The sequence below is a fragment of the Podarcis cretensis genome, assembly GCF_951804945.1.
Source record: "Podarcis cretensis genome assembly, chromosome: 10".
Classification (NCBI taxonomy): domain Eukaryota; kingdom Metazoa; phylum Chordata; class Lepidosauria; order Squamata; family Lacertidae; genus Podarcis; species Podarcis cretensis.
The window spans coordinates 58,630,421-58,654,935 of record NC_137179.1 but is presented as its reverse complement, the minus strand read 5'-3'; the positions used below and the strand labels follow the sequence as shown (position 1 = coordinate 58,654,935).

At 43.8% G+C, this 24,515-nt stretch overlaps 1 protein-coding gene across 1 annotated transcript in view; it reads left to right on the top strand.

Annotated features, from left to right (window-relative positions):
- Positions 1–24,515, top strand: part of SLC13A1 (solute carrier family 13 member 1) — an 87,910-nt gene that overhangs the window by 51,688 nt on the left and 11,707 nt on the right. Inside the window, exons 5-11 of the mRNA XM_079994230.1 lie at positions 4,194–4,381; positions 4,495–4,552; positions 4,641–4,698; positions 8,913–9,076; positions 17,866–17,985; positions 19,700–19,798; positions 19,897–19,998. Of these exons, the coding sequence (XP_079850356.1) occupies positions 4,194–4,381; positions 4,495–4,552; positions 4,641–4,698; positions 8,913–9,076; positions 17,866–17,985; positions 19,700–19,798; positions 19,897–19,998 (789 nt within the window). The remainder of the gene's footprint in view (positions 1–4,193; positions 4,382–4,494; positions 4,553–4,640; positions 4,699–8,912; positions 9,077–17,865; positions 17,986–19,699; positions 19,799–19,896; positions 19,999–24,515) is intronic.

The window sequence follows — 24,515 nt, the reverse complement described above, 5'->3', positions numbered from 1 at the left end:
ACTCCTCTCTTTATGCAAGGCCTTCGACTGTCATTCTCAGATGACTTTCTCCACCTCTTACTCACCCTGATTCCACTCATCATCTCAGCACCACATTCCACTGCTGTAAATCATCCTTGCCTTCATTATTTTGTTACATACACACAGCGGTAGTGTATTTCCGCCCCCCCCTCAAAATAGAGGGGGAGAAGTATGGAATTTGCCTTCTTACGAGATGTTTACATCCCCTATCCTTCCTTATGAAATCCAGTCATATCCAGATACCTTCTAGAATTTGCAAAGTTTCCTTTGCCTAGTTCTAGAATTTACAAATCCCAGAAGGGGCTGGATTTCATAACCTTATCCCAAAAGTGGAAGAAGCATGGACAGGTTGATCTGCCAATTTCAGCTCCTTTGTGTTTCTCATTTTTCAAATCTTAAGTTCAGTTTACACGTTGAGTTTGTATTATATTTAAAGTATGGCTTTTTGTATGCCCCCCATACATACTTTTTGGTATGCATTTTTGCCTAATTTCTGCATTTTTGCCATGTCCCCTGATAATATAAATTTTTACTTATTAATAATATACCCCGCTTTTCACGTCATTTAGGTCTCTAAGTGGCTTTTAAAATTTATTTTTGCTAAAAAACAAAGAAGTATGAATTTTTTGGTTGGATAAATACATCATTTGGAGATGCGAACGGGTTGGATTTCTCCCCTGTTTCTGGAAGAAGCAAGGATGCTGCCTCTGGCAAGATTTTGCTAAACTGGCAAAAGGCTGAGAGTTCTGTTCCTAACCAAAGTTTTTGTAGCAGGATTGAAAGTGCCTCAAATTTATTTGCAGGACATTTTGACCATCACATTCAGAACTTCAGAATTACCATTAATAGTCTATGTTTAGTCTGACCTTAAAATAAATAAACTGGTTCAATTGGGCTCATCTAGAGCCTTTTGCAATAATGACTATCATCCATTTAATAAGAGGTAGGCATAATAGGCAGAAATTATCCAGAACTGAAATGTAACCTGATCACAATTTGGTGCCCCTATAATGTAGGAGCAAGCAACTTTATTTCAGAGGAGATGAGATTTCATCAGCCAGGATGTGGGTCGTGCCACCCAAATAACTTGTAAAGTCATTTTGCATTTTTCAAGGAGCCTGCCCTTACCTTAAGTAATCATTAACATTTATGCAATGCTTTCCATCCACACCGATTCCAAAGGTCTCTGCAATCTTTGTAAAAATTATCCAATCTAGGACCACTTGTTACGAAGTAAAAATGCTGTAGGTGATGCATGTACCTCGTAGTCGTTTCTTACGTAGACAAGGTTGTGCTTTCACAAGTTAAAGTTTGACCAAATCATTTTTCACCATCTCCAGCACTGTGCTGTGGGAGCAACTTCAGCGAAGTATGCAAGGTTACCAAGTTGGCAGCGTCAAAGAAATGAGTATCCCATTTGGAAGGGTTTGGGGCACATGGAATTGGCAGTGAAATCTTAGTGAGGAAATAAGAACGGATACTAATCTATCCAGAAGACCTAATAGCATTGCTGAAGATAGCTGATCCCTTTAATATCCACTTGAGTCTCTCCTGGTATGTTCACCCCCTAGATAATAAGGTGGAGAGCCTCCTCTTTGGTGGCCCCATGGTGATGGAATTCTCTTCCACTGGACCAGTGTGAAATTTCTACACTGCAGATTTTTGGGCTGGCCCTAAATACCATCCCCACACCCCTTCCAAGATTGACGTTTATTAGATGGGTACCGGTCTGAGTTTTGCTATTTCCAGGGTGTGTGTGTGTGTGTGTGTGTGTGTGTGTGTGTGTGTGGAGTGATTGTTTAAAGTTTTAAAATGATGCTCATTTTCTTTTGTTGTTTTGGAAGTTTGCCCAGAGAAGCAGCCTAAAAATAAAATAGAAATGGCTGGAGAATCTTTACAGAAAAGGCTTGCTTGGATGGGGGTGCAAGGAGGAGAGAAGCTGAAGCAGCAGAGAGCAGGCAGGAGGAAAACAAAATAGAAAGAGAAACTTATACTGGGCTAAAAAGGTAAAGGGACCCCTAACCATTAGGTCCGGTCATGACCGACTCGGGTTGCGGCGCTCATCTCGCTTTATTGGCCGAGGGAGCCGGCGTACAGCTTCCGGGTCATGTGGCCAGCATGACTAAGCTGCTTCTGGCGAACCAGAGCAGCGCACGGAAACGCCGTTTACCTTCCCGCAGGAGTGGTACCTATTTATCTACTTGCACTTTGATGTGCTTTCGAACTGCTAGGTTGGCAGGAGCAGGGACCGAGCAACAGAAGCACACCCTGTCATGCCGACATTCTGATCAGCAAGTCCTAGGCTCTGTGGTTTAACCCACAGCGCCACTGGGCTACAACAACCACAAATCCTAGTCCTTGGCCATGCTGGTTAGCGATCATGGAACTCCAGCTTCTTATGAAGGCTACAGATTCCCTACCCTGTTACACAGCAAGAACATGGAGTCAGTGAAAGTATAGTTCCAAGTTGCACATATGGGGTGACTATTGCAAAGGAATGAATCAGGGCACTGGTTTGGGGAGTAAAGTAGATCCCCATTTAGCACTGTACTGCTGCCACACATACAATTGGAAACTGAGAGTGCAGGTTCCGTGCAACTGTTTTTCAGTGCCTACCTGTGTGGAGATAAACTGTCTCTTGGTTAGGTAAGAAAACATCAGCTTACCTGGAAGGACTTTGAGCCAGCAAGCTAATTGGGAATCTGATGAACTGAACTAATTTAGGATGTTCTAATGAGACTTGTCCAAGTAGCCATGCATTTTACACATCATAAATAATGAAGACACAGCCCTGGTCCCAGAGTGTCAAAATATACGAGAGGAGTCCATTGCACAACCTGCTGTCCTTCGAAAAGCCTTTTTCACTGCAAAAAAACAAACCATCAATTGGTGAAACTACAATTTTATAAATTTTCATAATTTGTTTTAATTATTGCATTTACCAGAATGTACTCCATAACTATGCAGTTAGTCGTGGTGTGATCTAGGGCATTTTTACTAGAGAAAGTTTACAAGGCTATTTTTGTTATTGTCTGAATAGATTGAACTATGTCTCCTAAAGATGAGCTCCATGGCCTGGTCCTCTGAGGTCTTGCCGTCCATTTTCTTTGTAACGGTGCCTCTCTGCAGATGTTACTAAGCTAAAAATCCCAACAGCCAATGGCTAAGGAAGATAAGAGTTGTAGTTCAGTAACATCTGAAGGGCCAAAAGTTCTCTACAACTGCCCTCCATCTTATTATGTTGTTCCTCCCATTGTTGATTTTAATTGGATGGGTGCATAATCTCTGGTTCCTGAGTACGGAAGGGCAAATAAGGTTATTCTGGAGCTTGACCATGTGAGCATAGGGAAGCATTGTAGCTCATTGAGAAGCACATGATGCAGAAGCTCCCTGGTTCAGGAAAATACTCTGTCTAAAACCCTAGAGAGCCAATACTAGCTACTATAAACACAAGACTGACTTAGATGGACCAGTGGTCTGACTTGAGATAAAACAGTTGTCTCTAACATTCCCTTACAAGACTCCTATGATGCTGGAGTGGCTGAAAATGCTGTATTAACACATGTATGTTGCAAGGAACTTGATAACCCTGCCTCATTCATCTGTCGTGTGTGTGTGTGTGTCACAGCAACCGGTGGGCCTGCAGTATATTATTTACCCCTGAATCAACTTTCAGCTCAGTATAGCCTGTTGACCAAAGTAAGCAGCACAAGTGTGCTGTGTCTGGATTTATTTTCCGGGAATTATTTATTTGTGTATGTATTTTTACACCGCCTTGCTTATAGCATCCCAAGGGAATGCACATCAGAAGAGAGTTGGATGATATTTTAAAGGAGTTACAACATTTAAACAGTAACAACTTCTTCAGAAATAATAATAATACAGCAGCAATCTGGGGCAAATTAACATTAATCAGGGACTAAGCATCAGTGGAAGCCTAAGAACACAGATAAATCTTTGAAAGGCACCAAAACACCAGCCGTGGTTGGCACATGTCTGAGCTCAAGTGGTTCCACATTGTGGAAAACTTCATTTGGTAGCAAACCTGTTAACTCAAGCTCTTTCATGAAGATGATGATAACTCGGTCTCATTCTGATGGCAAAGAACCATTCCTTTGTTTTAAGCTGAGGGCTGATTGTAGAATAATACATGGAGGTGCTTCTCATTTCAGGCTCACCCTTGGCTTCATGATCAGCTGTGCCTTCCTGTCTATGTGGCTTAGCAACACCTCCGCGGCTGCTATGGTGATGCCCATCGTAGAGGCAGTGGCTCAGCAAATCATCAGTGCTGAAGCTGAAGTGGATGGCTTGGAAATGACTCACGCAAATGGAGCCACCAATCACGCATTGGAACTCGATGGTACGCAGGGATGCTGAACGTTTCCCACCTTTACCTTCCCTGGGGAAAGACCAGCTAAACTGAAGCCCTCAAATTCAACTTTTCACCTCTCTCCCTCTCTCTTTTTAAAATAGAAGATATTGATGAATGCAAAGCAGTTGGCTGGAAAGAGAAAACAATGCAATCTAATGGGTAAAATTTATTTTTGATCACGTATATTATATCAGTTTGCTCAAGCACAGCAGATCACTTATAAACGCTGCATGTTTCTTTTTTCCAGATACAGCAACGGGTCTGCTCATGCGGTTCACACTGTGTGCAAGATTGAGAAGGAAAAGGTACTTCATAAGCAATCGTGGCATTTTAATTTTGAAATTATGGTTTGATATCAGCCTAGTAGGTCAAGGTCACTAATTTCTCTAGGTCCATTGACACATTTGGGTTTTTGAGAGAGTGCTGTGGGCACAACCCTCTCTGGTCACTTCTTTCAGGTCCAACAGAATTAATTTGAGCCTTGAAAAGCACATAAAGCTGAAAGAGGAAACGAGAAAGAGTGCTACTCTTCCTTCCAATTTTTGGGTTGCAGCAACTGGTTTTCTCTTCAGGTCATTCTCTTTAGAAGGATGAGCTGAAGAAGAGTCCCTGTAGAGATCCATTTCATACTGAGCAGCCGAAATATTATATTGTTGTTTGCCCTTTTGGCCCACTCAGATGCATAACTTGTTTTAATTACTCCGGCCGAGATCCTCATTCTTTTGTTTTTATATTGTTTTATGTCCTTTGTCCGTGTCGGGCTGCCAGATGATTTTAAACAATGATCTCTTGCAAGAGGGAATCAGAGTCTCATAGAAGATTGTGGAAACTTTTCAAAGCATAGCGTAATGGGTGCCCCTTATTACAGTCTCCACTGCTGCAAAATGTTCCTTAGTTATGTGTCGAGGTCCCCAGGTCCACCCCAATAACTCACACATCACACAGAATTTTTGTTTAAGGTTTTTGGCATAATTTTGGCCACAAATTTATTAAAATACAAAAATGTGAGTGGTTGCTTAGGCATTGGTTGTGACTATCTGCCCCCCCATGGGGGACAGACTAACATTCCCCACGATGCGAAAGTCAGAAAAGGGGAATACACTTGGGGGTAGCAACGGAGCAGGGAAGCTGCCCTCAGCCCTCCCCAAATGCAACCAGGAGCTTATTGCTATGGCCCGAGCCCCCTTGACAGAGTGGACAAGCAATAGTTTAGCCCCTGATTCCTTTAACAGAATCCCTTGCAGCAGCAGCATTAGAGAGGCAGACACAGCCAATCTATGCCCCTCAACCAACCAAACCATAAACAAATGACGAGCCGCAACCTTACAAGTTGTGATGATTTGCTACGCAGTAGGCAAAAACCAAATGGCCCCAGCCAATCAGCCAGATGGACAAAATTCCTACCAGGCCCCCGCTCCAAAGCAGACAACCCCATGACAGGCATAGCAAGGTCAAAGCGAACAACCCTAATTCTAGGGAGGGGGGGACAGGCAATCCATTGCACGGGCGAAAAGAGGAAGCCCTAGCCTCGTGCAAGGAGTTTAAGCATTTCTGGCTGTCAATCAACAAATGGCAACATTAACTTCCTCCCAACAACAAGGGAAGCCCCAATTGCATCAGCGGCCAACAATCAATTAGCCCGTCCCCAACTTTGGAGTGTCCTGGCAGCCCCTACCGCAACTCGTGCTCTCCATGATGCAGAACACGCTTTATAAAATCCTGATTAGACATCTCCCTTTTTATTTAGTTGAATTCCAAGTATGAGAAATGTTTTGTTGGCTTTTCAAATAACTAAATAATAATAATAATGTAGGTGGTCTTGTTGGTCCACTGGACAAAAAAAAACCCCAAAGTCTACACATTTATTATTTCTTTATTAAAATTATTAGTATCCTGCCTTTCAGGTAATCTGCATTATGGTATAATACAAAATTGTGAGTGAGCTTTTGAAGTCTCCAAATTAAAGAAAAGGATGCAGCTAGCCATGTTGATGAAATCCAAAATCTACATGGTGGTAATTAGGGACAAACAAAATGCCAATAAGTCAGGAGCAAATGTTAGGACTTGCTCATGACTTTCTGACTTTTCAGTTGGTCCTAAGAAAGGCATTGTCATACTATAGGTTTTGTTGGGTTTGGCAGGTTTCTTGAGCCCTGCCTGCTGCCCTTGTATCTCCAGCTGTTAATCCACCTGCTGCAATAATGGTTCCTGCTGCAATATTCTCCACTGGTTTCTGCATCCATGTTCTTCCTCGTCTTATGGGAATATTGCCTTAAACTGAGCCAGAACCTAAGTCCATCTAGCTCAGTATTGTCCACACTGACTGACAGCAGCTGTCCCGCCCTTCCTGGAGTTTCTGGGGGTAGAATCTGCAATCTTCTGCATGCCAAACCAATTCCCTCCCACTGAGATCCTTCCCCTAGATCTTCCTCCTTGGACTCAGTTCACCCCTGGCCCTAGTCTGACTGTGAAGTCGCTGGCAAGTCTTGGAACAAGAATTGTGGTGCAATTTGTAACTCTGCTTTGTAATGATTACTCATGAATTCTTATCTTGAGACTCGGATCAGCTTCATTAACCCCTGGCTCCAAGCCATCCCCCTGTAACTGGAGTCTTTAAAGTGCATCATGGATGAAAAAGTCGTTCCCTGACACGTTTCAGTAAACGGACATGACAGGGAAGGAGAAATGCACTAAACCCAACTAATTATATGAATTCATTTTCAGAAATCCATGTTTGGTTGAAGTTCTTAGCCTGGGGGCTCATCCACACTTTTCACTGGGCCCATATTTTGATTGTATTGTGCCCTGATTAATTCCCCCGGGCCTGAGAGCTTTTCTCATTGTTGCGCCTTGTGAAAATCTTACCTGCTGAATTGAAGCTCAGAGAAGGAAAATCCTTCCCTGAATTCTTTGCACATCTGATAAGTTCTGGTTCGGTGGGATTTTCACAAGGCACAGCTGTGGAACAACGAGAAAACCTCTTAGACCCAGATGAACTAATTGGCTCATGATGTGATCAAAATGCGGATCAAACAAAAGTGTGCATGAGCCCTGGGACATTAGTAGTTGAAGTCTGGGGATAGTGGTCTTAAAATTGTGTGTCCACACATTTTCCTCCCTCTCTTTTTCTCCCTGCACTCCAGGCTGCGGGGACCAAAAGTACAGCATCCACGAGTGCCTACCTAAGAGATTGATGCATTTTTTCTTTTAAATGTACACGTCTGTCACCATTTTGCTACAACCAAACCTGTCCCACCACCTGCAAACATGACTCTCTTCTCTTTCTACTTACCAGTATTCTGGTGTGAAAACCTGTGCATCAGACAGACTTTTTAACAGACCTTAACAAATATTTGATCCCTTTGAGATGCTCCATAATTCAGTCCCCATGTGAGATCGTTCAAATCAAACAAGAATGGGGTAGAATGGGTTGGATATCAATATCAGACCCCAAAGCTCAGAGCCAAGAGAGATGTTGAGCTACAGTGAGCTAAATTTGTCTCAAGAACTTCCAATTGCCATGCATGTATTTGAGCTGTCTTATTTTGAGTGATGTAGTTATTATTTTTGAATGCATCACCGAGCATTTGAGATGCAGCAGAGGTATGTCAATGCTTCACTGATAAAAAGTATGTTTCAAGGCTTTTTTTTAAAAAAAGGATATCCCCTCCTCCTGCCCACAGGTCAACCAAGTTGGACCTGTTCTCATGAGGTCTATGGGGTGGTGGGGAAGCCATTTTGCTGTGACTTCCAGCTACATGGGTTCATAATAAGGCCATCTTGAGGAGTTGCAGGCATGCGTAGGATTCAGCCCTGGCATGCCACCACTACACCCAAGCCAATGACAGATGCTCATGGTGACAGCCTCACACCACTCAGAGAGGGAAGAATAAGCCTTCTATGGTGAATACTTTTTCCATGCTGAATGCAGATTTTCATCTCCTGTGAGCGTTTTCCCACTACCTGAGCTGGAGCCCACCACAGTGAGACTGTTCGTACGGATGAAGAAGAATTTTATAAAATGGCACGGTTTAGAAACTCTCGCTCTCTCCTAGCTCAATAATCCCCAAGGCATTCTGAGCCAAGCCCCCTTCCATCTTGCCTCTGCTCATTATGGCTCAGTGTCAGCATCTTCCATCTGCCTCTTCCCCTTCTTCTGTCCTCTCTCATATTTTCACAAACTTACCAAGTCGAGAATATGGAGGAGGGGAAAGAGCAGCTGAGGCTGCTTCTGTTTCTGCAGGCCAAGCTGTTCTTGCCAACTTGAACTCTAGGATGTATTATTTGCTATTCTTCCTGATTCATCAACCAGGAACAATAACAACAAGTTTGAAAAACCTACACGCGCCAGAAATACACCAAGGGTTATTTCAAAGAGTTTTCACTCTACAATGTGTTTTATCTAAAACCTCCAAAAAGATTTGCAAAAATCTCAGCCCCTTCAATTTCTGAACAAAGATTTCACATGTCACTAGGCGAAAATGAAAATGTTTACTGTTCTTTTCATTTCTTATTTAAGGAGACTCCAGAACCAAGTGATACCGGAAGAAAATACCGAAACAAAAGGGACCACATGATATGTAAAGTCATGTGCCTGTGCATTGCCTATTCATCAACTATTGGCGGACTGACAACCATCACAGGAACCTCAACCAACTTGATCTTTGCTGAGCACTTCAACACGTAAGAAAAGAGACAAAACAAGTTCTTCTAAATCTGAAACCTTTTTTTACTTCCTTCCTTTTATAAAAGCACTTCAAACAACAACTGGGAATTTAAAAGATCGACACATACATAAAATCAGTTCAGATCCAAGGCAGATGCCAACTGGGTTGCGTGTCAAGACCCTCAAGCCAACCCCCATTAGAATAAAGTAATACACACAGACACAGAATTTTTGTTTAAGGTTATTGGGCACAATTTTTTGGCCAAAGCTTTACTGATTACAGGAAATGTGAGCGGTATTGGCTTAGGCATTGGCAAAAGACTATATCGGACTATATCGGACTATATCGGACTCCTGCCTCCTTTGCAGGAAGTCTGTAAGGGTAAACCACCCAAAGGGGAGCTACTTTGGGGGAACCCGCCTGCATCTCCCCCGGTGTTCCCAGAGGCCTGGCATGGCCCTAGCCCTTCAAGCGGACTTTGGACAAGATCCAGGCCCCAGATTCCTTTAACGGAATACCCTTGAAATGGAGGGGCAGGCGATGGCCGACCTCCCCTCCCCCACTCAACTATAAGTCAATGCCTAACAGCCAAACCTTACAAAGTTGTGACGATTGCTAAGAGGTAGGCAAAAACCAAGTGGCAAGTGCCAATTTGCCAAATGGAAAAAATTCCTACCCGGTCCCCATCCCAAGACAGCCCACCAACCGAAGTCCAAAGCAAGGCCAGAGGACACCTAAATTAAAGGGAGGGTGGGCGGGTGTTTGGCAGCGTGAAGCAGGTGCTTGGCACACATCACATTGCCACTTTTATACTTTCCCCCATGATCACCCTGTTTAAATTGATTGGGCAATAGCCCTGGGTAATCGTGGTGCCACCCTGGTGTGAGAGCAATAGCTCCACCCATGCCAAGGTGGGGGAACTGGGTTGAGGGCCTGCCCACAACCAGGACCATCTGTTAAGATGATCCCACATAAAGTTTTTATATCCCAATCCAGCTCTGTCCCCCAAATATACTTAAGAGCCTAGCCACGTGATGGTATTGTAGGTTAGTTGACCTTATTACTGCTGGGTCACATAAATCTCTCATAGATTAGCTAAACATTCAGGTGAGTCACATGATGATGCTCTTGCAGTTTAGCTGCCAACAACACTCCACTACAACTTCCACTTTACAAATCAATGATATTTTAACTGTGCAGTAAACAAAGAAGCAGAAGGCCAGAGAATTTCTGAACCACAATCACTATCTATCCATCCATGCTCTATAAAGAATTCCAAGCTTTGCAATTCCATTGTCTTTGTCCTTGATGTCCCAATAGTCAGTATCTATCCAGAAATTTTAAGGCTCATCGTTATTTCAATGGGAGACATAAACACACGCTTAAATTCCTCCTGCTGTAATCAATGGAACTTAAAGTATTCAACTTTTGCTGGACTATGCACTGTTATTTCCATTGTAGATGTAGTAAACTGAAGCTGAGGGGAAAGGAATTTAGACTCAAAGATCCTTGTCCAACCCCCATGAACTCACAGGACAATACAGCATTCAAATAGACACAATATTACAGCTGGAACACTTCACACAGGCCAGAAATGCAGAATGGAAAAAAAGGAAAATAATGTCTAAAAACATTACTCTGCAGGTTTGCTCTACCTCCTTTTAACAAACTCATTGAAATCACTGAGGCTGTCTTAGAAATGTTTTATAATTATAAATGATGGTGCCACAGTTTTGCCCCAAGAAACTTTTCTCACAGCTGAAGATATATGATGTTTAACTTCATGCTATTTCTGAGGCAACTGCAATTTTTACACTTGATACTAATTGACAACAACCGCACTATCAAGGATCATTCTGTCAGTTTCACTCTGCGTCCCAAATATGTCTAATCTGTTAAAGCGATTTCTAGTTGCCTGGAATATTGTCTATCTGCCACCTGTAATTTGCTAAAAATTGCATCATCCTAAACTGCATTTTACACAGGAGAATATATCATAGTTACTTTAAAGCAAATAAAATAAAAGCATACATATAATCAAATAAGCAAGGACACATTAAAGCCTTCAAACTTCATTACATGCAAGGCAAGGGAATAATAACCATACCAGAGGAAAACACATCTCCAACTAATTACCTATGTGATTCCACCCTGAACAACTAACAGTGCAGGCTTTCTTCTGAGGAAGCATGCCAGGAATTGATCTACAAAACTCCTTTTTGTTTATAGATGGGCATTTTGTTATGATCCCTGGTTTGATTACAGCTCCAGGATCATCTCTGCACTGACATGCAACACCATTGTTTTTGTTGGAGATCATAAGAGCTGCTTTGCTGGATCAGACCAAAGCCCAGTTCAGAGTGAAAGCCTGGTTTTTTCTTCCTTGGAGTCTCCTGTGCATGCCATAGAATCATAGCATTGTAGAGTTGGAAGTGAACAAAAGGGCCATCTAGTCCAACTCCCTGAATGACCGCTCCCCACATTAAATGGGGTGCACCCTTTGTGTGGTCGTGCACAGCCCCCTGGACCCTGTGCAGCACCATTAACACAGGCTTGGCTTCACCTTCCCCAGGTGGGATACCTGGAGGTCTCCGCCTACCTCAGCCAGTTGCCCAATCTCTCCTGGGGAGGCGTTGCCAAGGTGGTCAGGCCAGGTAGGGGGAGGCACCACCCTGCCTACACAAGCAGGAATCTTTTGCCCAATGTGAGCTTCAAACCCATGATCCTGAGATTCCCCATCCCCAAGGGTTGGAGAAGAGATGGGGTCATCTCAGGGTCCAAAATTACCGTCTTTTTCGCTCTATAACACACACCCAACCATAACACGCACGTAGTTTTTAGAGGAGGAAAATCCGTAGACATGCCACCCGTAGGCATTCCCTCCATAACACGCACAGACATTTCCCCTTACTTTTTAGGAGGAAAAAAGTGAGTGTTATGGTGCAAAAAATACGGTACCTAACTGCACCGCTACTCACCTCTCACTTTCAGGTGGTTGTGCATTCTCTGAGTTGTAATTAGAGATGAGTGGATCAGCCTATTTCCAACTCCTGACACTTTAACATAGTTTCATTAATGCTTTCCCACTTCTGCATCAATGTCACTTTCACGTGTTTTCATTCATAAGTTTATGCCCTCCCGCTTTTGCATCCAGCTCTAATTCCTCTAAAAAAAAAGAACCCTCCCCACAAAACTATGCCTATTTGTATGCATTTTATTCCCTCTGCCTCCACAAAATAGGCCTTTCCCAAAACATGCATTCTAATCTAAACTGTATATTTTTATATACACCATGGTAACTTTTTTTTTTTTGAGTTGAGCACCATCTCGCAAAATTCAGAATTGCATGAAAGCTGAAGGATTACTGCATTCTGAGCTGCATAATAGTCTAGGAGGTGTGAGTCAGGTCAGTTCACTTAGAAAATGTGGACTGAACCAAATCCCCAAGTCTTCCTAGTTGCAGCCGGCTGCCCATGGTATCTTTCAGAATCTAACAAACCACTTGAGTGAAGTGAAATGAAATGTGCAAGGAAGGAGAAAGGGAATCATAGAAAGCAGCTGAATTGGAGCCAGATGACGCAGCAACATGTGAAAAGGGCTATGGAATGCATACTCTCCAATATTTCTCTGATGAAAATAGGGATGTCCTATTCAGGAATAACAACAACAACAACCCGCCCATCTGACTGGGTTGCCCCAGCCACTCTGGGCAGCTTTCAACATATATAAAAACACAACAAAACATTAAACATTAAAAAAAACCTTCCCTACAAAGGGCTGCTTTCAGATGTATTCTAAAGGTTGTATAGTTACTTATTCCCTTGGCTCGAGGTTCCACAACTCCATACCCTCCAACATTTTTCTGATGAAAATAGGGATGTCCAGTGCTTTTTTTATTTTTAAAAAAATGTTTAGGGGTACTCTCATTTTCCTATTCATATTGAAATTCTGCCCCTCAGTGAGGTCAAACTTAGATTCACAAAATGTTTAGGGGTATGTGTCCCCCTGCTTCCCCCCAGGGGAAAAAAAGCACTGGGGTGTCCTAAGGAAAAGGGGACATTCTGGGATCAAATCAGAAACTGGGACAGCTTCTGTAAATCCAGGACTGCCCCTGGAATTAAAGGGGAGACTTGGTGGGAATGTGAATGCCCTCCCCTCACAGATTCATCTAGAACTGACCTTGCAGGGCTTTGGGTGCCAAAGCACACATTGATCCAAGCCTTTGACCAAACTGGATGTGGATTTGGGTAGCCTTCCCACTCTGGCTTGTACTGTTGTTCATTGTGATGATGAGTGTACTGCTTTATTGGTTTTATGTACCAGGATTTTATTGTGCATTATATGTTCCTGTTTTATCCTGCGCCCTGCTCTGAGATTATTTTTTAATGAAGAGTGAGCTAAAAATCCCCTAAATAAATAAAGGGAGGGATATAAAACATAAACACAAGCCAATCAGCAAAGGGAACATGACAGAGCCCAGAGTAAAGAGCTATCAAAAGGCAAAAGGCATTCATATTGTCAGCTTTTCGTGTTACAGCTGCTCCTCTAGGCTCCATTTCATTATGATTCAGAGTCACTCTCCATGGTGGTTTTGTGTGTTAATCTAACATAATATACAAAACCTTAAGAATGATCTTAAGATAATGAAAGCCCTGTTGAAGAGCAACAATCTTATCCCCAGGTCTGTCCTGATAAGCTTGGTCAAGGTCAGTACTGCAGGTATAAATCACTTAAATTCAAACATTTATTAATGCAGATTGCACGGCAACAGCCATGAGGAAGAAGGTGGAGATAGAAGGGAGCTGTTAAAACAGGTTATGCTGTCTTGTTTTTGTAGGATCCTATCAGTGTGATAAGAGACGCGGATGGCACTGTGGTCTAAACCACAGAGCCTAGGGCTTGCTGATCAGAAGGTCGGCGGTTCAAATCCCCACAATGGGGTGAGCTCCCCATTTTGTTTGGTCCCTGCTCCTGCCCACCTAGCAGTTTGAAAGCACGTCAAAGTGCAAGTAGATAAATAGGTACCGTTCCGGTGGGAAGGTAAATGGCGTTTTCATGCACTGCTCCGGTTCGCTAGAAGCGGCTTAGTCATGCTGGCCACATGACCCAGAAGCTGTGTGTGGACAAACGCCGGCTCCCTCAGCCTATAGAGCGAGATGAGCGCTGCAACCCCAGAGTCATCCGCGACTGGACCTAATGGTCAGGGGTACCTTTACCTTTACTATCAGTGTGATATCCAAATCTCTAAGGTCAAACAGATCATCTCCACAGTGTGTTTTTCTTGGGCAAAGAGGCTGCCTGAACAATCCTAGTTTGGGTATTATAGTTACATAAGCTTACGCTGCAAACCATCTTCATCACTGGGTAGCACAGCCTCTGTATTTTCAAGTACACAGGGCCAGTGAACCTCCTGATTTGGGGCTGGTGCATTCATTCCCACAACATGTTGTGCCTTCGTTTTTCACACAGTGATGAATATTTTCTCTGAATGCTGACACCTTTACTGTGCCCTGAAGGACTTTAGTTTTTGCTAGATCGGGAGGACACCATAAATCTCTGATCCCACACTGCGAAAGAACATTTCAGAGGAAATGTCAAGCAGTAGGAGTGTTGGCTTGAAGTCACATCGGAGTAGCTTTACCATTTCAAACATGAAACGGTGAGCAATGAGGAAGGAAAGCAAATTATTTTTCCCCCCCCCCCACCCAAGGAGATGTCACTTGCTTTGGCCACCGATGCCTTCACACAGTAAGGTTAGGCATGATCAATGGGCCCTTGTTACCAGGCCAACTAACGACAGTGAAATGAGTTTTTGTTTCATTGAAGGTGGAAATAGTATTAGCACAGGCCAGACTTTTTCTGTTGCAGCCAATTCTCACAGCCCATTGCATGGAAGCTGCAGCCTGACGGTGGATGCTTCCAAGTTCACCTTGGTATGCTGGGTGATTTCGGTATTCTGGATGATATTACTTTTGCTATCTGCCCTGGGAGAATCACATACAGATTCTCCAACAGAGCAGGGTCCCATCAAAGAAATTGCTTTGCCTATTTTGCAGCTCTCAAGTCAAGTCTGACACCTTTGTCCCAGAGAGAGCTTAATAAAATCAAACAAAGCTCTTGTCTTAATGAAACCTTTCCTCATTATAGAAACTCTTTATGTTTGTTAAGCTGCGCATCTGTATCTGACTTTGACATGTGGCGAGTTCAGGCTATTGCTATGCAGAGAGGGTTCTGTCACTCAAGGGAACTTGCAATGTGTAACTTGTGTCAAGGTCCTTGTATATACATCCCAGCCTGAGGAGGTTACACTGCAGATGTTGAGAGAACTGAAAAAGGCAGTCAGCAACATATTTTCTACTTTGAGCCCCATCCACACTATAAATTTAAAGCATTTTTATATCACATGGTTGGCCCCCAATCATCCTGGGGACAGTAGTTAAGGGAGCTGAGAGTTGTTAGAAGACCCCTATTCTCCCTCACAGAGCTATCTAATAATAATACTAATAATAACTTTATTATTTGTACCCTGCCCATATGACTGGGTTGCCCCAATCACTCTGGGCGGCTTCCAACATATATAAAAACATAACAAAATATTACATATTTAAAAGCTTCCCTATACAGGGCTGCCTTCAGAGTTCTTCTAAAGGTTATATACTCATCTCCTTGACATCTGATGGGAGGGCGTTCCACAAGGTGGGTGCTGCTACCGAGAAGGCCCTCTGAACTTCAAACTGTGGTTTATTGATTACTTAATTAACAATTACTTAATTATTAAGTGGTTTGTTCTGTTACATGGATAAGGTGGAGGAGGCCTTTTGTAAAATGCTGTAACATTAAATCCCGTCAGTTGAACATTATACTGCTCAATTAACTGAGCTCAATCTATTATGTACATGGAGCTGGAATGAAGCCCATTGAAGTGCTTCATGGTCCTATCTATCATGGTACATTCAGCATTCATTGGGTAGTTTCTGATGACTCAAGCTAATTCCCTTAGCCAGGGTGGATCAGGAATTCGTTTCATCGTCTGGAATGACTGATGTCTAAAAGAGCTATGTGAGGGCTTTGTGACACAGTCTTGCCCAATTATTTTTGGGTATAGCGGTTGTGATATGATGGATCGCTTCATGCTCCCTAGTTGATCTGATTCCCACCACTTGGTGGCTGCAGAAGTCAGTGCAAGGGAATGCAATCCTAGCAAACAAGAGCTCTAGACCAGCAGTATGGTGACATAAAGAGAGTAAACATCTCTTCAGTCTCTCAGTTCAGCCTCCATAAAGCTGAAGTTCCTAACACAATCAAAAGCTTAGACCATATTACAAAGAGTGTGATACTCAGTAAATAAATACTAAATAAATTAGCAGAGTATTGTAATACTGAATATCTTGTTTAGTTTCAATTAAACAACACAGTAAATTGGCAGTTTTCTTCTTAGCTTCAGAGTTCATTACTGTTAAAGAACAATACTCTTCAGAACCTGGTAGAAACTTCAGTGTGACCCCAGTACAATACAATCAACTACCAGTATATTTGCATTATAATATTTGATAATTTTCTGATCTTGTCATGAAATAAAAATATTTTGGATAGGCATAATAAAGGAGGTAAAACTCAGAACAGGATATGATGCATCAGTTGATCCAGTGGTGATATTGCATGGTTAAGTCAAAGACGTGATCATATCAGTGGATATGGAACTGGTAATTCACTTGCTGACTGCCGCACAAATAGCCATATGCTATGGCTGAAGAAAAGATGGTGACCCAACATCAGTGTCTGGATTCCGAAGCATATAGTGGAGCTTTGGAATGTTCTGGTGTAGTAAGACTCGAGAAAATATCCAACCTTGAAACAATGTCTGGTTTTTCAATATTTATATTTTCCTTTATATATCTATGTGTATATGTACATCTTCCTTGTGTGTATTTATCATGTAACTTTGCTCATATGACGGAACAAAAGAAAATTGCTGTCATTATAAGCCCTATTTGAGCATTCACTTCCTTTATGTGATCGTAATCACGTAGCAAAGAGGAGAGGGAAACTGGCAAGTCCAGCCCTTCACTGGTGCCTCACATTCCCCAACTGTACAGGCCCTTTACAATTTGAAGGGCAGACTTATGAAGTAGGGGGCCTCCTGTACTCATGCAAATCTCTCTCATGATTGAGAACCTCATCTGAATCCCTATCATGTAGTACAGCCTTTGTCCATCTGGCTGGGGCAGACGGGGAGTTGTAGTACAAAACTTCTGGAGAACACCAGGTTGATGAAGGCTGATGCAGCAAATTATGAATAGCTCTTGGGGAACAGGGGGACATTTTAACATGATTTTGAAACCTTCCATAAGATGGGGGAGACCACCAACTCCACCCAGAGTCAAACTAGATACCTGTGGTACTAATATGTCTCCCTCTCTTAAAAAGATAAGTGAGACCCCCCCAAAAAAGAAGGGGAAAAAAGGAAGCCATAGGAAGTCAAGCAGTGAGATCGGGAACTCAGTGACACAGGGCCAGTGAGTTCACACTATTGTTGTTAAATGTGCAATAATGCAGTTGTCATTCAAATCTACATTTGAGGTGAAGTCATATTCCATCTTCGTTTCCTGATAGAGCTGGTTTTCATATCTAAAACTGGACAGGGTGTGTGTAATACTTCAATACTTCAGTGTGTAAAACTGGACAGGGTGTGTGTAATACTTCAATACTTCAGCCCATCCCAGGGATCCTGTCTTAACTGGTATCTTGCTTTTCATATGCAATAGTGATGTCTTAACCTCAGTTTCTTTCTCATTTTTTATTCAGGCGGTACCCAGGTTGCCAGTGCATCAATTTTGGAACCTGGTTTATTCTTTGCATCCCCATCACTCTTATTATACTGGTTCTTTCCTGGGTTTGGCTCCTGTGGCTTTTCCTGGGTTTCAAGTAAGTATAAATGCCCAGTGCAATCCATGTGATGACAGTTGAGGCAGGGAGAATAGTATACTGTAGAAAATCATTTCATATTTTAGAATGAGAATGGGTGATTTCATTCATGAAAAGTCACTAGCAATTACTAGAGGCACACTTTCACTCATGAAGGCCAAAGGTAGCCTATGTGGTTGTGAACTTCAGATGTTGTGAACTACAACTCCCATCTTTCTGATCATTGACCATGCTAGCTGGGGCTGATGGAAATTGGAGTCCGCAACATCTGGATAGCATTACATTGGCTACATTTGGCTGTGACCCTCCAGTATGGCCAATTATGGGAACTGGAGTCCAACAACTTTTGGAGGACACAGGTTCCTCATCCCTGTGGTATAGAAATAGGCATGCATTTTGGAAACTCAAAACCAACCCAGTCCAAAATAATATTTGCATGTGGACTGATGGTGGTCATCATTCAGGACTTCTGCATATGCAACCCACACTCATCGGGTGAAACCAATATTTGTTCCGACACACCTTCGGGTGGAAAAGTCCGATTGTATAGCTGCTACAGTGAATAATCTTCTCAATGCTCTGGGCTGATAAGGTTTATCCCTCAAGTAAAGGGATAAAGATAGAGGTAGCTTGGACCCCAAAGAGGAATTATAATTCCAGATACCGTTCCCCAAAAAGATGTGGTAATGGAACCATGGTTTGCTCACAGTACAGCCTTATGCTGAAGTGGGCCAAACATTTATATACTGCTTGATTGTAATTAAGCATCAGTAAGTCACAACAAATGATTTATAATAAGTGACATTCATCCTAACAGCTAGAAGTTGCATGACTGCTTTTGTTTAATAAATAGCAGATACGGAGAGAATTGGTATCTGAATGAGGAACATATTAGAATATAGGTTTAAATCCACTGCCCATCACACCACAGTCCTGATTTGACCACCTCACCCCCCCAATCCACAGTTACTATTTACTAAACAAACAAACAAACAAACAAACAAACAAACAAACAAAACCTGAGAGCTGCACAGTTAATGTCACATCAGATTTGACCTTCAGCATAACATTGCTTTCCCTTTTCATATACAGATGTCACTAGGTGGTATAAATAATTTTCCAAGATTTTCAGCAGGGGTTTTGCTTTCGAGCACAGAGGTATTCAACATGGTGCCCTGCACCACTACCGTTCCTATCATCCCTGTTCATTGGCCATTTTGGCTGAGGGTAATGGGAGCTAGCTATTCTAGTTTATACAAAGGAAGCCCACCTGACTTCATGCCATTTACTGCCTCTGCTATAAAGTATGTGCACCAAAACACCAAATTTGCCAATACATTACAATACACATACCATACATGATACTATAGTTTGACATAACGCATTACGTTTCCGAATTACAAGGCATTGGTTATTTCTGTTCCAAGGACTGTGGCTTGGGTCCAGAAAGATGTGTAACCAGTTCCTCCTGCCAAAAAGGAGCTTTGAACTGCATTTTCAAAACAGATCCCCACATAGCAAGCCTCTTTTGAAATAAAACAGAATCTCCAAAGCAATTTGTGATACAAAATGGAGGGGAGTCACCTCCTGGTCAAAGGAAGGAAGCCAAAAAAAATCCCACTGAGCTCAGGCCTTTGGATCCAAGCCACAGGAAGAGAAACCCATACTTTAAATGTAAAAACTCCTTTACTGGTTATTCTTATTTCCATTTTAGTTTCAAAGAAATGTTCAAGTGTGGCAAGGAAAAGTCACCCAGGGAACAAGCCTCCGCACAGGTGATTAAAGAGGAATACAATAAACTTGGACCGATGAGGTAAGACAAACGGCTGAACCACAGGCACAATGTTACAATGATGTCAGAGCAAACATACTGAAAGGGCAATGTTGACACTCGCTGTTCTTCTGTTGCAGCTACCCAGAAATCATCACTCTTGTCCTCTTCATTCTAATGGCCCTGTTATGGTTCACTAGAGACCCTGGATTCATCTCCGGCTGGGCTTCATTATTTTCAGCGTAAGTTTATAAGCATCATTGTCCAGTTTTGAGGTGCTGACATTATCTCTTGCTTGTAAACGAATCCACGTTGATGGTAATGAAGATTTGTTTAGCTATTGTACTGGATGTGCTGACAATATCTGACTCCTGAGCCAAGGAGATGTAACTATCCAACCTTTAGAAGACATCTGAAGGCAGCCTTGTATAGGGAAGGGTTTTTTTAAATAAACAACAACAACAACAACATATTTATACCCCACCCATCTGGCTGGGTTTCCCCAGCCACTCTGGCTACCAACAGAATATTAAAAACACGCTAAAACATCAAACATTAAAGACTTCCTTAAATAGGGCTGCCTTCAGATGTCTTCTAAAAGTCAGATAGTTGTTTATTTCCTTGACATCTGATGGGAGGGCAGATGCCACCACCGAGAAGGCCCTCTGCCTGGTTCCCTGTAACCTCACTTCTCACAGTGAGGGAACCACCAGAAGGCCCTCAGAGCTAGACCTCAGTGTCCGGGCAGAACAATGTGGGTGGAGACGCTCCTTCAGGTTAAAATGCTTTATTATGTTTTCATATATTTTGGAAGCCGCCCCAGAGTGGCTGGGGCAACCCAGTCAGTTGGGTATAAATAATAAAGTTGTGGTGGAACAGGACACCCCTATTTTCATCGAATAAATGTTGGAGGGTATTCAATGCACCGAAACAGCACTGCAACAAAAATGGCCAGGGCCAGAATTGGGGGGGGGGGCTATCCCATATTCTCTCTTGTACACACACACATTTATACAGCATGCACACATACAGACTCTCCTGAGTAACAGAGTAGGAAGAGCTGCAAAATTTCAGAGCAGTGAGGAATTTGCGGCAGGCCTGAATTAGACATTGGCTGCTCTACATTTCACACATGCATGTACATGCTCGCATACACATATAACACGCAGCACAAATCACCCACAAAGAAAAAACCCCTAGTGGGCCTTTTTAGGCAACCCAGCACCACCATCAGTAATAGTGCCTACCATTTTTACCTAAGTCAGCCACAGCCATGGTGGTTATATCTGATATCTGTTTCAGTCTATGCCATCCCCACTTAGCCTCACAACTAGTGCACCACTTCTCATAAGGACAGATTTTTATTTATCCATAATGAACCCGAAGCACCATTATATTTCATTTTTGAAAACCCAAGAAGCCGTACCTCAAATAATGAACTGTGATGTGTGCCTAAGGCTCCACTCTGTACGTGGAAATCAGTTCTACTTCAAGTTAAACCTATTCGGGGTTGGAGCATAAATCACACCTTCAAATATCCTCAGTTCTTGTCTCCTTGTAATGTTTGCTTGGGTAGCACACATAACTTCTTCAGTTGTTTCAAATACCTGCTGTTTAGATATTACAGTCATTGGGCAGGACTGTTTTTGAGTGCTTCTGTGAGGAGGTTGCTGTACCAAATTTATCATTGCGTGGACAGGCTGAGTCCCCCAAACCCTGGGCGGCCCCCATGTGGAATAACGACTCAAGACAACGTGCTATGGGGTTAAAATTGGCCACAACTTTATTATGTTTCAGATGTGGGTAGGCTTTGGCTCAGGCATTGGGTGTTTATCCCTCCCAGTCCCCCGCCGGGGATCTGGGGGACATCAGGGTTATTCAGTGTGGGCTGGAGAACATATGTTCAAGCAGAGAGAGCCCGCCCCCGTTACGCCACTGTCGCAGGGGAGAGCAATGACAATCTCTACGTACAGCCAAAGACTCCCCTCAAAACAACCCCTTTAATGGGGAGCCCTGGTATCGCTGTCACAAAGAGGAGGGGGGCATGAGTCACCGCTACATGCCCACCCCCATTTAGGGAAGATAGACTAAAGGATTCCACCCAAGGCCTGATACCGCCAAAGTTGTGACATTTTTCTACGGGAAAGGCAAACCTGCCAATGCAGGAGAATTCCTTTCCGGCCCTTCAACAGTGACCTTGACGTAGCAGCGCCTGCGTACCTGTGGAGAAAAGGTTTATCTGCAAAAGAAGTCTTAACTGAGGGTGGGTAGGGTGGGAGAAGCCAACTGACGATTCCCAGGTAAGACCCTCCCCCTATTGTGTGGGCAGGTGGTCCCTCCCCCTACCTGGCCTGGTCACCTTGGCAACGCCTCCCCAGGCGGGATTGGGCAACTGGCTGAGGTAGGCGGAGACTTCCAAGTATCCCACCTGGGGGGAGGTGAAGCCAAGCTTGTGCTAATGGTGCCGCATAGGGTCTAGGGGGCTGCGTGCGACCATGCAAAGTGCACCCCCATTTAATGTGGGGAGCAGTCATTACTATATATGTAGTGTGACTGTATTTCTTGCACTTACTGAGGACTCAGCTACGTTTGTCAAAAAACAGTGTTTTGAATGAGTTGCAAACATGCAACACCAGATGGCGCTGCGAAGCACAAAGCATTTTTTACCTTTTGTTATAACGATTTAATTTATGACTTACAGTATTTATAGCAGGTCCCCCCCCCCGACTCCTGTGTGTAGATTCACCCCGAGTTGGCAGACCCTACAGTGCTCAAACATATTTGCTGTTCAGCATAACGTTCCAGCCACTCTGGCCTGAAAAAGTTTTAACCTTTGAACAAGAGGGGAAGGCTTCAACAGTTTCCCCTTTTCCGCTCCTTCATGGCTGAAACTTTTCTCAGCTGAGTCAAATGATTGGCTGGGGAAAGTGGCTGAGGCAGGATATAGTACTTTGCCTAAGAGGTGACAGAGAAATAGCTCTAATTGTTCTTCTCCAGCTGGGCATTTTGATATTTGCTATACAGTGGTACCTCGGGTTACATACGCTTCAGGTTACACACTCCACTAACCCAGAAATAGTGCTTCAGGTTAAGAACTTTGCTTCAGGATAAGAAAAGAAATTGTGCTCTGGTGGCGCGGCGACAGCAGGAGGCCCCACTAGCTAAAGTGGTGCTTCAGGTTAAGAACAGTTTCAGGTTAAGAACAGACCTCTGGAACGATTTAAGTACTTAACCCGAGGTACCACTGTATTGTCGGTCAGGGCAGACACCAATGAATAGTTCCATCACCTCAAGAACTTCTGTCTGTGGAATAGAACTTCCCCTCATTCTTCTTTCCCCATATACCTCCCCCATGCCCCCTAAATACATTCTGGGTTTCCAGTGGCGTAGCGTGGGGGTGCAGGGGGGGGGCGTCCACACCGGGCGCAACATCTGGGGGGGGCGTGCGCTCGCACTTGCAGCTCTCTGCCCCTACTAAAATCCACGGGTTAGGGGGCGCAAATTACTTGCCTTGCCCCGGGTGCTGACAACCCACGCTACGCCACTGTGGGTTTCCCCCCAACCTTCTGCAGCAGTTCTGGGTAGGGGGCAGGGGGCACAAGGAGAGAGGAGAGGGAGGGGCAAACAGAAATTAATGTATTTTATGGCTTGTTTCTTGGAAGCATAGAAGATTGTCTCTGTTTGTTGCCGTTTATTGCTACGCATTCTCTCAGTGGGCAAACCCATCTTCTCTTCAGTTTGCAATTGCTGATTCTCAGGCCTAACAGAATGGATTTCAGCACCTGTTGCCATCTTATTTCTAAGTATCAGTGAATTATTTAGGGACCATAAAAAACCCCACACAGACTGGCGCATTGCAATTATTTTATCTTCTATCTTCATTTCTGCTAAGTAAGAGCAAAGCAGTATGGGAGGTTGTCAGAGCTGCCCCTAGGTCCCAGCTCACAGAGGACCAATGCCCGATCGTCGTTATGTACAAAAGTCTTTATTGAAGTTCAACTTCCATTCCAAAGCCGCAGCGCGCAGCCCTACGTCTTAAACCCTAGACCGGCGAAGTCCCGTCTGAATCTCCTCCCCTCTGACACCAGTTTAAGATCCTAGCCCTGCTCCACCTTTTCCGTTGTTCTCTCCTCCTCTGGGTCCTCCTGCCCGCCGGGGCTTTCCCCTTTCTGGACTCTTCCGACGCTGAGTCGGCTGACTCCTCCCCCTGTCTCCGGCGGGCTTTAGGACCCGGTTCCCAATCCTCATTCTCTGCTGTCCCGCGCTCCTGTACATTTGAACTTGCCTCTCGCGCCAACCCAGTGACCTTCCTCCTGACCGTCACACTGCTTCTGTCACTGCTTCCCTCTTCCGGGATACTGCCCGGATCTGACCTCCCCTCCGTTGTCTGGCTCTCCGACGGAGGCGTGGCCAGCCCTGACTTATCTTCACTCCCTGGTGTGGAATCCTCTGCCCTCGATACCTGGGACTCTTCTCCCCCACTATGCTCTGGTGGGGAAGCTGGTCCTGATTTCCAACTGCTACTCTGGGAGTCCCTGCTGGCCCCTTGCTCCTGGAGTGTCCCCCTTGGGAATCCCCTTGCCCTGGCCACTGGCGCCCCCTTCTGTGAATCTTCCGATTCGCTGGAGAGGCTCATGGAATCTCTCGGGCCACTGTCATCTTCTTCTACGCTGCCCTCAGATTCTTCCCCTTCGCTCTCCATCTCCCCTCTTCCCTGTGCTTCTGCTCCTGAGCCCCTGACAGAGGTGTACGATCCTTG